At 43.0% G+C, this 14174-nt stretch overlaps 2 protein-coding genes across 2 annotated transcripts in view; one reads left to right on the forward strand and one right to left on the reverse strand.

Moving 5' to 3' along the window:
• Positions 1-14174, reverse strand: part of LOC126282172 (N-alpha-acetyltransferase 15, NatA auxiliary subunit) — a 282396-nt gene that overhangs the window by 107070 nt on the left and 161152 nt on the right. The window lies entirely within an intron of this gene.
• LOC126282173 (uncharacterized) overlaps positions 13615-14174 on the forward strand; it is a 42514-nt gene continuing 41954 nt past the window's right edge. Inside the window, exon 1 of the mRNA XM_049981697.1 lies at positions 13615-13766. Within this exon, the coding sequence (XP_049837654.1) occupies positions 13722-13766 (45 nt within the window). The 5' untranslated portion in view covers positions 13615-13721. The remainder of the gene's footprint in view (positions 13767-14174) is intronic.

Consider the following 14174-nt stretch of genomic DNA (forward strand, 5'->3'; position numbering starts at 1 on the left):
TCTATGTCTACAAATGCTAGAAACGTAGGTTTGCCTTTCCTGAATCTATTTTCTAAGATAAGTCGTAGGGTCAGTATTGCTCAAAAATGGTTCAAATGGCTCTGAGCACAATGCGACTTAACTTCTGAGGTCATCAGTCGCCTAGAACTTGGAACTAATTAAACCTAACTAACCTTAGGACATCACACACGTCCATGCCCGAGGCAGGATTCGAACCTGCGACAGTAGCGGTCGTTCGGTTCCAGACTGTAGCGCCTAGAACCGCACGGCCACACCTCAGAATTGCATCACGCGTTCCAACATTTCTCCGGAATCCGAACTGATCTTCCCCGACGTCGGCTTCTACCAGTTTTTCCATTCGCGTGTAAAGAATTCGTGTTAGTATTTTGGAGCTGTGACTTATTAAACTGATAGTTCGGTAATTTTCACATCTGTCAACACCTGCTTTCTTTGGGATTGGAATTATTGTATTCTTCTTGAAGTCTGAGGGTATTTCGCCTGTCTCATACATCTTGCTCACCAGATGGTAATGTTTCGCCAGCACTGGCTCTCCCAAGGCCGTCAGTAATTCCAATGGCATGTTGTCTACTCTCGGGGCCTTGTTTCGACTTTCAGTGCTCTGTCAAACTCTTCACGTAGTATCGTATCTCCCATTTCATCTTCATCTACATTCTCTTCCACTTCTATAATATTGTCCTCAAGAACATCGCCCTTGTAGAGACCCTCTATATACTCTTCCACCTGTCTGCTTTCCCTTCTTTGCTTAGAACTGGGTTTCCATCTGAGCTCTTGATATTCATGCAAGTGGTTCTCTTATCTCCAAAGGTCTCTCTAATTTTCCTGTAGGCAGTATCTATCTTACCGCTAGTGATATATGCCTCTACATCGTTACATTTGTCCTCTAGTCAACCCTGCTTAGCCATTTCGCACTTTCTGCCGATCTCATTTTTGAGACGTTTGTATTTCTTTTTGCCTGCTTCACTTACTGCCTTTTTTATATTTTCTCCTTTCATCAATTAAATTCAATATCTCTTCTGTTACCCATGGATTTCTACTAGCCCTCGCCTTTTTACCTACTTGATCCTCTGCTGCCTTCACCACTTCATCCCTCAGAGCTACCCATTCTTCTCCGGTATTTCTTTCCCACATTCCTGTCAATTGTTCCCTTATGCTCTCCATGAAACTCTCTACAACCCCTCTGGTTTAGTTACTTTATCCAGGTCCCATTTCCTTTAATTCCCACCTTTTTGCAGTTTCTTCAGTTTTAATCTATAGTTCATAACCAACAGATTGTGGTCAGAGTCCACATCTGCCCCTGGAAATGTCTTACAAGTTAATGCCTGGTTCCTAAATCTCTGTCTTACCATTATATAATCTATCTGATACCTTCTAGTATCTCCAGGGTACTTCCATGTATACAACCTTCTTTTATGATTCTTGAACCAAGTGTTAGCTATAATTAAGTTGTGCTCTGTGCAAAATTCTACCAGATGGCTTCCTCTTTCATTTCTTACCCCCAACCCATATTCACCTACTATGTTTCCTTCTCTCCTTTTTCCTACTCTCGAATTCCAGTCATCCATGACCATTAAATTTTCGTCTCCCTTCACTACCTGAATAATTTCTTTTATCTCATCATACATTTCATCAATTTCTTCATCACCTGCAGAGCTAGTTGGCATATAAACTTGTACTACTGTAGTAAGTGTGGGCTTCGTATCTATCTTGGCCACAATAATGCATTCACTATGCTGTTTGTAGTAGCTTACCCGTATTCCTATTTTCCTATTCATTATTAAACCTACTCCTGCATTACCCCTATTTGATTTTGTGTTTATAACCCTGTATTCACCTGATCAGAAGTCTTGTTCCTCCTGCCACCAAACTTCACTAATTCCCACTATATCTAACTTTAACCTACCCATTTCCCTTTTTAAAAATTTCTAACTTACCTGCCCGATTAAGGGACCTGACATTCCACGCTCCGATCAGTAGAACGCCAGTTTTATATCTCCTGATAACGACGTCCTCTTGAGTAGTCCCCGACCGGAGATCCGAATGGGGGACTATTTTACCTCCGGAATATTTTACCCAAGAGGACGCCATCATCATTTAATCATACAGTAAAGCTGCATGTCCTCGGGAAAAATTACGGCTGTAGTTTCCCCTTGCTTTCAGCCGTTCGCAGTACCAGCACAGCAAGGTTGTTTTGGTTAGTGTTACAAAGCCAGATCAGTCAATCATCCAGACTGTTTCCCCTGCAACCATTGAAAAGGCTGCTGCCCCTTTTCAGGAACGAGACGTTTGTCTGGCCTCTCAACAGATGCCCCTCCGTTGTGGTTGCACCTACGGTACGGCCATCTGTATCGCTGAGGCACGCAAGCCTCCCCACCAACGGCAAGGTCCATGGTTCATTAGGGGGGGGGGGGGGGGGGGGGGATGTTCAGCTTACTCAATCGAATTTTGATAGAGTAAAATACGCAAATTTTCCGCTAAGTAACTCAACTAGTCTACTGTACATGCGCCGCAAGTTACCTTCTGCTGTGCGGTTTACCGCACTTCTAGGATCTATTATTTCCTCCCTTCCTTGTATCAGTTGTGAATGGTGTGTTAGACGAATTACGGTGCATAAACGTCCGTATGAGATCTAAATACATCTGAAACCATTTCAGGACACGGGAGGAAGTAATACGATGCCCGACTGTTCTTGACCCGCACGCCCTTGGAATTTCAACAGCAAACCTCTCCGTGATGGACAAGGCCTATTACGTCTGTCATTGAAGTTTGTTGAGTACCTCCCTAATGTTCACACGGTCTCGTGGAAAAATGCGTCGAACTTCGTTGAATCTTCTCTAGAACTTCTATAAAGCCAACCAAGGCCCCACACTTATGAGCAATACTCAAGCATACGTCTTACAAGTGCTTTGTGAACCACTTCTTCCGTGGATGGCTTCCTTAAGATTGCTGCAATGAATCTTAGCTAGCTATTTCATTTCCCGAAATTTAGTTTTATGTGGTCACTCTACTGTAGGTTATTGCTAGGTATTTTACGGTCGTTATTATTTCCCGTGTATTATCGCCGCCAATGGGATCGAACAGCAATGGATCTCTCTACCTTTTTAAGTTCAAATGTGTGTGAATTCCCAAGGCACGAAACAGCTGAGGTCATCGGTCCCTAGACTTACACTCTACTTATACTAAGGACAACACACACAGCCATGCCTGAGGGAGGACTCGAACCTCCGGCGGGAGGGGCCGCGCAGTCCGTGACATGACGCCTCAAACCGCGCGGCGCCTTTTCATGTACAATATGTAAAATTTAGAAGGTTTAACATCAACTACCAGTCTCTGAAACAATCGTGGATCTCCAGCAGGTGTTTCTGCATTTCGCTACAGTTTTCTGGCGTTGCAACCTTCCTACAGACGATGGTGATGTCTGCGAATAGGCTCATGGAGTTTCGAACGTTATGAAGTAGATAACATACATCGTTAACAGTAACGCCGTATAATGTTCCCTTGAGGTTCTATCTGCTAGGAATTGACGAACCCAGTTGCAAATACGGTATCATACTCAGTAAGTCATATTTTGTTCACCAAAGGATAGCGAGGAACTGTGTAGAATGCCTTCCTGAAGTTGAGGAGCACATCAGCAACCCGGGGCCTTTGGTCTCAACAACCCGGGACATTTTGTCTACGGCGCTCTGGATTTCATGGATGAACAATGCGAGTTGTGTTTTTCGACGTCTCTTGTTATGGAACCCATGTTTTTTTTCTTTTTTTTATAGAGGGCATTTTCGTTCTCGAAACACGACATAATGCGAGAGAACGTTATTCTACAACAGATAATAAAGTTACAGCGGTAATCTAGGATGAAAACAGCGCCGAACGACTACAATTTTTATGCTTATTCCGATAAATTTTTCCTGTTTAACGAGGAAGAAGAAATGCAGAATTACACTTGTCGGCTCAATAACGGAAGCAGTTTAATGCAAAACATAAAACCGCCGTTAAAGCACATGCTCTACTCAGTACTGGGCGGGGGGGGGGGGGGGGGGGGGCGGGCAGAATGGGGTCCAGAACAGCACGTCTGGGTGAACCGCTCTTGAATCTGTCGCAATATCTGAACAGTATCTGGCAAGAACAGTCCAGGTGGACAACGCGTGCAATGTAAATGGGAGAAAGCGCGCTCCGTAGCTTGCCAGATGGGCGGCGCGCCATTTAACGGGTCAGGGGTGCACCGATGCTTTCTGCACCTGCAAAGACTTCCACGAAGGATAAACATGCGGCACAATGGTCTATACGGGCAAATTATACGCCCAGATCATATCAGTACAAAGGTACTGCATAAAGAAAGCATTTTAACTGCCATACTCCAAAATCACTTCCCTTACAGGACATTCAACCGTAAACTGAACTTTATGTCAGAAAGTACAAGCTGTACCCGTAGCTTTAACTGGTTCTGTCACAAGAATCTTAATCGCGCCGTCTGAGTTATTTTAATTTCTTTCATAAGGCATATTTTACGATTATCTCTCACACAACGGGAACGACCAGGAGAAAAGATCACTAAAGCATCCTCTCCTAGATATACGTTGTATCTACTGCTTGCAGAACGTTCTGTATCGTTACCTTTCATCCAACTATCCGCTGCAGCAGTGTAAGGGTCCATTTGTAACACCTATTTTGAAGTAGAATTTCGGCACCCGCCGTCGGTGGTAACTGCCGCACACTTTCACTCTTCTCGACATTTTCATTCTATCTCAACCCACGAAAACACATCTCTATTGTACCTCAATAGTCTCCGTTAACATAATTTACACAAATGCTCACCGATGAAACATTATTCGGCCCCCTTAAAACTGGGGACGGTCGGTTTGAAGCCCTGCAGATGGTGTGAAACTGGCACCAAGTGGCCGTGTTACTTTTCACCGCTGACGTATGTCATGGCGTTGAAGTGTTGTACATGAGCCAGTTTGTTGTATGGAGTCAGCACAGATAGATACGTCGAAGTGGAGACCTGACAGAATGAGGGAAAACAGTTGCCGAGTCTGGACCTGCTCGCCCATGACCACGCTGTGATAGTGAATGAAGCTGTTCTTTTTGTTTGTGTATCAATGCGGCCTGTCCAACGTTTCCACACGGAAAGGGATACCAATCGCAGCCGTGTAACATGGTGTACAAACAATGGTCGTAAGATTATCCTAACCGAAACGCCTTGTCAATGACAATTGGTTTCAAACCCGACAGGTATTCGTAATGCCAGTGAATGCACGTCCTTTTCAAATTGTTTACGAGCGAACAGCGTGAATGGAACTGCGTGTACTTGACGTTTGAATCGTGTACCTTGCAAAAAGCCTAGGCTCTCGGCGATGTACAAAGTTGCACTTCATTTTAAAAAAAGAAAAAAAAAGAGAAACAGGCGTAGTTGGCGTGGCCTATAGTGTGGCCTGACGAGCCGCGATTCTGCCTCTTTTTGAATGATGCAAGGCGTGGGGTGCACCGACGGCCCCATAAGGTGTGGTTCTGGCCCCAGGTGAGTCTGTGATGGTTTTGGAGGAAGTTGACATTAGCCTTCTTCACATACGTTCACTCAGTTACACCACTGCACCTTGAGTGACACACTATATTGCCCGACCTTAAACTGACAGAAAATGTTTGAGGTTTTTTGTAACAGCGGGTAAAGCGCAGCAATTATCATCCCCGAATTTACTTCCTCTACGGGATCTAATGACCAACCTATGGCTTCAGCTGGATATGCCATACCTGAAGAAACTTGGGAACACCCTTCCTCGCCGAATTGCTGCCATTTTCAAGGCTAGAAGCGGTGTCACATGGGCTCAGCGTGATGTTTCCAGGGGGAGGAGTCGAGGCGACTTTTTTTTTCCTCTCCAGTATACTTAAGACATGCCAACCACACGACTCGCGATGCAAGCAATGAATAATCATTTGAAGTATGGACTTTCCGAGACGAGGACGTTGGGGACGGGGACGTAACTAGCTGCGGATAACGCAGGAAATACTAAATGGCGCACTCCTCAAGCGAGTTAGTTCCTTGTTTGGCGAGCAAGCAACGGAACATTACAAACCTTTCGTTGAATTTGCGTTCATATCACCAAAAACTCGCGCTTCATGCTCCATAACATAAGCGAAATATCTTTTTCGTGTAGTCTTTAGTAGCGTCGTACGGTCACTCACGCTAGCACTATCTTAAAACATTGATCGTCATAAACTAAACAGCTCTAAAACCGAACAGGAAGTTGCTTACAGGAGCAACAATCAGAGACTCTCAATTGATTTGTCCACGTCGCGCACTCATCTCGTCTCCGCGGTTAAGTGTCCTGCACTATCACGAAATGCTAAATTAAGAAATGTTGAAAATTCTAACACTTGGAAATACAAGACCTCAGCAATGTGGAATCCAGCCATTACACTGGATGTTCTTTGTTCACCATGCGGCTAGTGTTACTGCTGTGAATAGAGCGCAGAATCGGTTGAAAAGTACATGTGCTGAACGCGGCGAGGATATAAGCTAAATATCAGAGACAGAATATCGTGAAAAAACGACCTAACGACTGGGTCACTTAGCCTTGGGCACCTGCGGAACTTGCTCGTACCCAATGGTCGCAGGTTCGAGACATACGGCGGGCATGTGCGTAAACTCCAATGTGTATGTCCTTTATCTGTGTAAGTTTTATTTATTTCTTTATTTTTACTTATTTTTTACTTGCACTTTTATGGACACTGTGTATTTCTTTCATTGAGAGGCTTAGTTTGTTATATTTTATGCTTTCAATATATTATGTTTTACCAATTTAATTTTAAGATGTAAGTATTGCAAGATGATCCCCATAATTAATCTTGGTACTTATTTCAAACGCTGCTTCTGAGATGGACCCGCAGCATGCTGCGAAACTATCTTAGGAGAAACTTATGAAGAAATAGTGACGTAGATTTCAAAAGAAGTGTTCAGAATAGGCTGGCATGAATGGCTACATCAAACTTATGTTCGGACGGAAAACAATAACAACTCACGGAAAACATCTGATTGCGTTAATTTATCGGAAATGTCAGATGATACATCCGCACACACCATACGTATTAGGTACGTTTCTAGAAATATTACATCCAGAATTACCCTTTTTATCGCCGCGGATGGTCTGGAGGAGCCATACAGACAAACACTTCGGCATGTTACGGCCGACTAGATCAAGGGGAGAGATAGGGGGAATGTCAAGGGCGCGCTGCCTGCGGCATCCGGCCACGAGGTTTGTGCTGCGGCTGACTGAACCAGGACAAAGCACTGTGTGCAGCCGGGAGTGTAATTAGCAACACTGCAGTCCCGAGCAATGCCGCTGACAAACTGCTGCGCCGACACTGAATCAACGGCAGAAAGCTGAAGCACAGATGATAGCTGGGTCGAAAAGACAGACGTATACATATTACTGGTACTATATACGTATTCTGGTTGAAAAGTCAAAAGAGAGCGATGTGAAGATCTGTCAACAGGCACGGAACGGTAACTACAAATGTGGCACATCCTGCCAAACGCTCTAATTATCTACGTCGACGACAAATACTAATTAACTGGACAAAGACGTAAAGAGAAAGACAATTCAGAGCTAGTATTTCATCAACACGGACAACGACAGATAATAACGCTCTTGATTTTAAAGCTACTAATGTATGGGGTGTATCATTTCAATAAATCACAGAATGGAAGACATTTACGCCTTTCTCGTGGTATTTTTTGCTTTCAACAAAGAAAAAGATTCTAAGATATTGAATACCCGAATCGTCAAAGGGCATCATTACAGAAAGGAAGCAAGAAGGATAGAATAAGAGAAGATAATTAGGGACAGAGCAAAATTTATACTCGCCTGTGAACAAGGATATCGGCCGTAGTCTATCACAAAAATTATTCCGGCCTCTGAGTAAATGATACGGGAAACCATCGAGAACCAAAATCAGGGGTGACATATGAGGATAGGAATTCCGCTCCTCTAGGTCAGTTCTGGACAAGACAGCCACTGCGCCCACTCGACTGATGTTAACAATTTCATTCAAATTATTCGGGATTGGCCGTCGTACCTTTAGTTCTCTACGGTAATTTATACGAATGCCCAATTCATTTCCTTGCGAAGTCTAAAAACGGGGGTATCCCCCCTCACTTAGCAGTTATGAACTGCTGCCCAAAACATTTTTAACTGAACACAAAATTTAAATTACTAGTACTCATTACGTTATTCTATAGGTTAAAAAAATGCATAAACTGTCACTGAAGTTGTAAGAACCTACACAGACACAACATACGCCTCTGACAGACGACAAAAACTGCAACCGGAGGACAGCCAACCCGACAGTCACACTATCAAAAGCAGGGCATAAAGAAATAAGGTTGGCTATGATGGTTTGTCCGTAGTCAGGACTTTAGAACGAAATATCATTAATTATCCTAATAAGGAGGACGAGGAAGCCTTCTCACTCCATTATGTCAGCACCAGTTTTTCGAGTTACCGACCGCATGCGAAGGATTCTGCGGAAAAATGGTATACAGAGCAAATTTTCCAGTCCCAACCAAATAAAAGACTTTTTCCGACGCAAAACTTATGCACCTGATTACCTCCACACGGGGGGAGTCTGAAGTGGCTGTGGCAGAGTGTATATAGGGGGAAACGGGAAGGATAGTAAAAGGATGTACAGTAAGGAACACGAACGCCACAGGCTCTTAGGGCAAAGTGTGTAATCTGCGGTAGAAAAACATACCAGAACTGCGGCCAAGACACGTGTGTTTGCAAAGCCAATCAACATTTGTAGAAGGAAAACTGGAAAAGTGATTCAGATTTCCAAGAACGAATTTCAATAGAGAAGACGGCTGTAGGCTAGCCCCCCCTCCCCTCCATTCAAAGAAGTAAATACGCAGCCAAATTTTTGACAAATATTCTTGCTCTGGCCTGTCTCTCTTTCCATCCATCTAATAACCTCACTTTTCATTAATTAAAACTTCCGGGCTCAATTGCCGTGATCCATATATAAAACTACTTCTCCTTCATGATGTTTCGTTGCCTACTGCGGGCAACATCTTCCGAGGTGTGTCTTCAGCACAAGGAAGCTCGACAACAGTTTTCGACGTTCAACTAACCGTGAACAGCAGACGATCTTAAAGAAGATTGCAAGATTTTACCTTCGATGCAACAGCCACGAAAGACTGGACATAAAGCATAAAGTATTGGTTACTGATTCGTGCAAAGAGACGAACACTCGTAGAATGTGGAAGCCGGAACGCTAATCTTGCGCGCTTCGCAGTCAAGTTCTACTCCAGACGTGTTGTGAGAGAGCTCCACTCTGCATTATTACACAATGGCGACCTTCTACAAGGACTTCAGTTTCTCAAATTTAGAATGATGTATGTACACCGAAGGAAGGTATACACAGCTTATTACTTGCAATAAACATAGCTGTCGTTAGCATAGAGCTTCACTCTTATCTACTTAGTGTACATTTTCGATGTATCAACGGGATAGTGGGTGACGAACAGTAAACATTGTTGCAGAAGCAATTCTGAACCTCGTAGGCAGCGGAATTCAGTTCTCCTTGTGAGACGCTTTTTATTGATATTGAGTTACAACAGTTATATTTATACAATTTCAACAAAAATTACAGAAAGTGCATCACTGATTTCAATGAAGTTTCCGAACTTTTCGCAGTTGCACTTTATAATCTTATTAACATTCACATTACCGTGACTGTCGTTGACTGTATCTAAATATTAAGATTTACGTTAAACTGACCGTTACTAGTCACTTGATGACAACTTGTTTAATTATCTATTACCATTTTTACGACGGCGCCCATCTTTCGATAAGTTTATAGTTCTGTAAGCAGATACAACGGTTTGCCTGAAATTTTTTTCTTATGTAAGAGCCTTTAGTATGTTACCAACAGTAATTTATAATACTTGTGTTTGCCAGAAACATGTTCACAATCAAACAACAACAGTAATACGATTCGCGAGGCTAGTTGTCTCTAATACATTAACAGTTCGCACACCAATAACGCACTGTCTTTTCTGAATCCGATATCTTCATACGCCCACGTTACCAAATTCCGCTTAAACTGTCCTTACCACAATCAACATGTACATTAATTGAACTTCTCGAAGCATCCTGTATACTGGTGACACATTTTATTGTTCAGTCAATTACCAGAACAGGACGTACTTCTAGGCAGATACAAAATGTGAGAAATATTTCCCATGGACTGGCACCTGGGGACTGCCTTGTGATACGGAAGTGCTGTTGCAAACATGTCTGAGTAACGAGACACAGGTGGCGAGTTCCAAGGTCAACCTCTGCCTCTTTTGCTACTGTGTCCACCTTGTCCTCACCCTTCCACCTCATCGCACCTAATATACTGAGGAAACTATTTTAAATAGTTGCTCAAATTAATGGTCAAAGAGTGGACGTCTAAATCAATCTTTGGCCCCCAGCTGGATACCCGAACGGCCTCCGACGATGTGAAATGCACCTCTGCGACAGTAGCAGGTTGTTGCATAACAGAAGCGAGTCGCATTGCTTAACCACACAATGAAAGCTGTCTCTGGCACTTACAATGTTTAAAGCGTGCGAACACTAAATTATCGAAAACCGTGTTTGTATGTAAACCAATGTATCCCACGAAACTTAGTTTCAGATCAAAATAACCTGTTTGTTGTTCTACGGTATTCATAAACTGGACACGTACCCAGTAGCCCTTATCGATATTGCACAACGTTTACTAGGAGCAAAACTAAAGGAAAATCATGTGACAATTTCTCTTCAGTTCTAAATCACCTACTAGTCAAAATACCGTGACAATGGAACTACTTTCTACTTATGTAACTGGTAAAGCAATCAACATCTCATCAACCGTGTTTTTGTCTGTAGGTAGGTCCACTGGTCAAGAGAACTTGGACGTTTTCTTCGGTTCAGATTACCGCTCTTCATTTCCATTTATCTCGATATTTCTGTCTTCAACAGTCAATGTATTTTTCTGTTCTGGAAACCATCCACAAGCTGTACTTATCTTCTGCTCACTCAACGTTTCCTTTTGCATATCTCCTTCCAGAGCATAATGTAGAAGATGTCGCAGAATATAGCCTACCGAATTTGAGTTTCTTTGAAGCACCTTGGCAAAATAGGTCTCCTTCTTCCAACACATTTCAGCATACTTTTGTTTGTTATTTTCCACTGTCCTATACGATATTTCCAAGTTTAAAGCAATACATCAGTTTTCCACGTGAGTCACCGTTTTGATCCCTCGAGGTCACATTTCACATGTAACGCCTATTTACTTTTTCTTCTACGCAACATTTATATTGCTATTCATCAAAAATTTAATTTTTGTGTATATATGGCTACAGTTTTCACTGATGAATAACAGCAGCCTCTTCTACGAAACTTTTCATCTATTTGAAACCTTTAAGCTTCATCATATCGATTGCCGTCACTCTTATTTCTATGGACGTGTGATTGGAATATATTCTCACGATCTTTGTCTTCTATACATTAATTTTCATGTCATATTCGCTTCAAATATCATTTGTGAGACAATTTCTTGTATCGTTTTGGCTATAACCCCTGTATCACCTTGCTGACTATTCCGTCAGTGTCATAGTCATCGCATATTTTCCATAGAGGAATAATTAAGGACGCACGCAAGAAAAACGTCTCAACCTTCTTCCTGTTGTATTATTAAGGCCGCAAGTCTTCAGACGTAATTTTACCATTTGATTCAAATATAAGTTGTGGATTAGCTCTTAAACAACTGTCTCGACATTGCCAATCCCATTTTCCCCGAATTCCACAGCTATTTCCAAGGCCTTTGAACAGCTCGGCAACATAAAACAATCATAAACTGTTTCCAAATGGCGCATTCATAGAAGTTTTAATCCAGATTATACATTCGATGAAGTTCTTTTCTAACGAGCATTCACTATGACACTGTGCCTGTTCTTACAGGGCATCGTACCTCTTTCCTCTATACAAAAAGTTTTTGAATAAATCTTTCGCTACTCCAAACAATAATACTATTAATTAGTCCTCTGGAATTGTATAAAGAGTTTATAACAGACATAACATTTATCAGGGCGTAGAAGAGTTAAAATTAAAAATGCCTGGACCACATAAATAGAACTAGGAATAGAAATAAACTGAATGTCAACAATTCACGTTCTTAACAGGAGACCGTTACAAGGCAAAGTGATGACATCATTAGTGCTGAATCTTTATTTTACATCAAGCTATTTTCAGTACCAGGAACTAAAATTTACCATTCTGTACGCACGTACATCTGATAATGTGCTAACTCCAGGAACATAAATTTCTTGTGAATTTGTTTGCTCTGGAGGATAATTTCTAATTTAAACAGACTTTACTATGTTTAACTGCGGTGACCTTACACAAGACATGAGAGGCAACAAATGCGTGGTGTAGTCAAAGTTTTAATATTCAGATAAAAAAAGTAAGTTACATGATTTTTTGTTTTGTTTTTATGTACATGTTACATGTCTACGGTCCTGCTAAGAAAATATGGTAACCCAGTGCCGTAATATCGAAGCATGCTGCTGGAAGATCCAAAACAGAACGGCGCAGCACATTAGTCAAGTGGAGTTTTGTGCGGTAATTCGTTTTCTTATTTGAGGGGGAACAATGCTGCAACAATAACCATCATATGACACAGTGGTTAGTCCGAAAGACGAAGAACAAGTGTCAGACCACCTCTCTGTGAAGGAACGGAAATCGCACGGAATATTGAAGCCCTAATGCTCGGTGGGTCACAGAAGCTTGCTACCGAAATCTCAGGACAAAGTTACGAGAGACTGTCAAGACGAAGCCTCGCGGGAAGCAGGCCCAGAAGGTGTTACCGCTTCGTGACAACGCCCCAGCTCATTCTGTACATGACAACCACACATGCTGCTTCTTTGTGCTACCTAATTCTGCCACATCTCCGTATTCTCCTGAAATTGCACTCTGTAACTCCTCCCCATTACCTCGGATGAAGTAACCAATTCCAGAATGACAACAAAGTATTTTTGAGATACAGCGTCTCCTGACGAGCCAAAAGGCAGACTTCTACAAGGTCTCCTCCAAGTCGTCCATCATTCGAAAAAATGTTTCGCGTTGAAGGATGAATATGCAGAGAACTAATGAGAAGGAAGGCGTGATAAGGTAGTGCGTGGAGTTGTGCAAAGCTAGTGTGGCGTAGTGGTTCGCGCATCTGCCTAGTGAGCAGGAGACCCCGGTTCGACCCCAGGCCTTGCTACAAATTTTCATTCGTTTCTTCAGTTTGCATATACTGTATACATCAAAGATGTTAGAATCGAAAAGGTCTACGGAACCATAGTTTTACTTGCTAAAATTTTGTTACCACCCTTCCTATAAAGGGTCAAAGTAGGACACACAGTCCTCTGATGACCAATAACGACGCCGGTTCAAAGCTGCAGGCAGTAGAAGGCTCGTGCGCAGCGTGGCACGGACAGCAGTGCGTAACCGCCGACGGCCAGAGCGGGGAGGCAGTTACGTCAGGGCGCGGCGCGAATTGCGGACGCAAACAGGTGACGCGCGGCTCCGGCCGGCTATCGGTCACATCTCCGGCAGTGGCTGACCGGCAGCGGCGGCGCAGCTCTGGCCTCTCCCGTGGACAGCTTCCGAGAAATCAGATAAAATACTGTTGCTCAGCGCGGAATGGCGACCAGTTCTCGCAAGCGGGCATGGAGGCTTCTCAAGAAGGTACGGTAATCAAGACGACCTCTGGAGGAAATATTCGTCCCGTGAATCGGGGTGACATCATGAGTGCAGATCACTAACCCTTAACTGTAGTGTCTGCGACGTTTTCTCCTCTAATCGAGAGATAAGCTGTAAATATTATTTACAACGGTGCACGCAGTCACGCAGTTTTCCATTTGCAATACCTATAGTTGAAACAACCTCGGTAGAAGTTTCGTTGGACAGCCCTTACACATCCTCCATACAGTCCCGATCTTTTCCCACGCTACTGCCATATTTTTGGAGCCCTGAAGAAAGACATTCGCCGCCTTCTATTTACGTAGAACGAAAAGGTGTAGTCCTGGATACAATCATGGTTCCGTAGGCAACGGAAAACATCTTTTCCATGATAGCACTGACCGTCTTGTCTCT

Source organism: Schistocerca gregaria, chromosome 7 (assembly GCF_023897955.1).
Source record: "Schistocerca gregaria isolate iqSchGreg1 chromosome 7, iqSchGreg1.2, whole genome shotgun sequence".
Classification (NCBI taxonomy): Eukaryota; Metazoa; Arthropoda; class Insecta; order Orthoptera; family Acrididae; genus Schistocerca; species Schistocerca gregaria.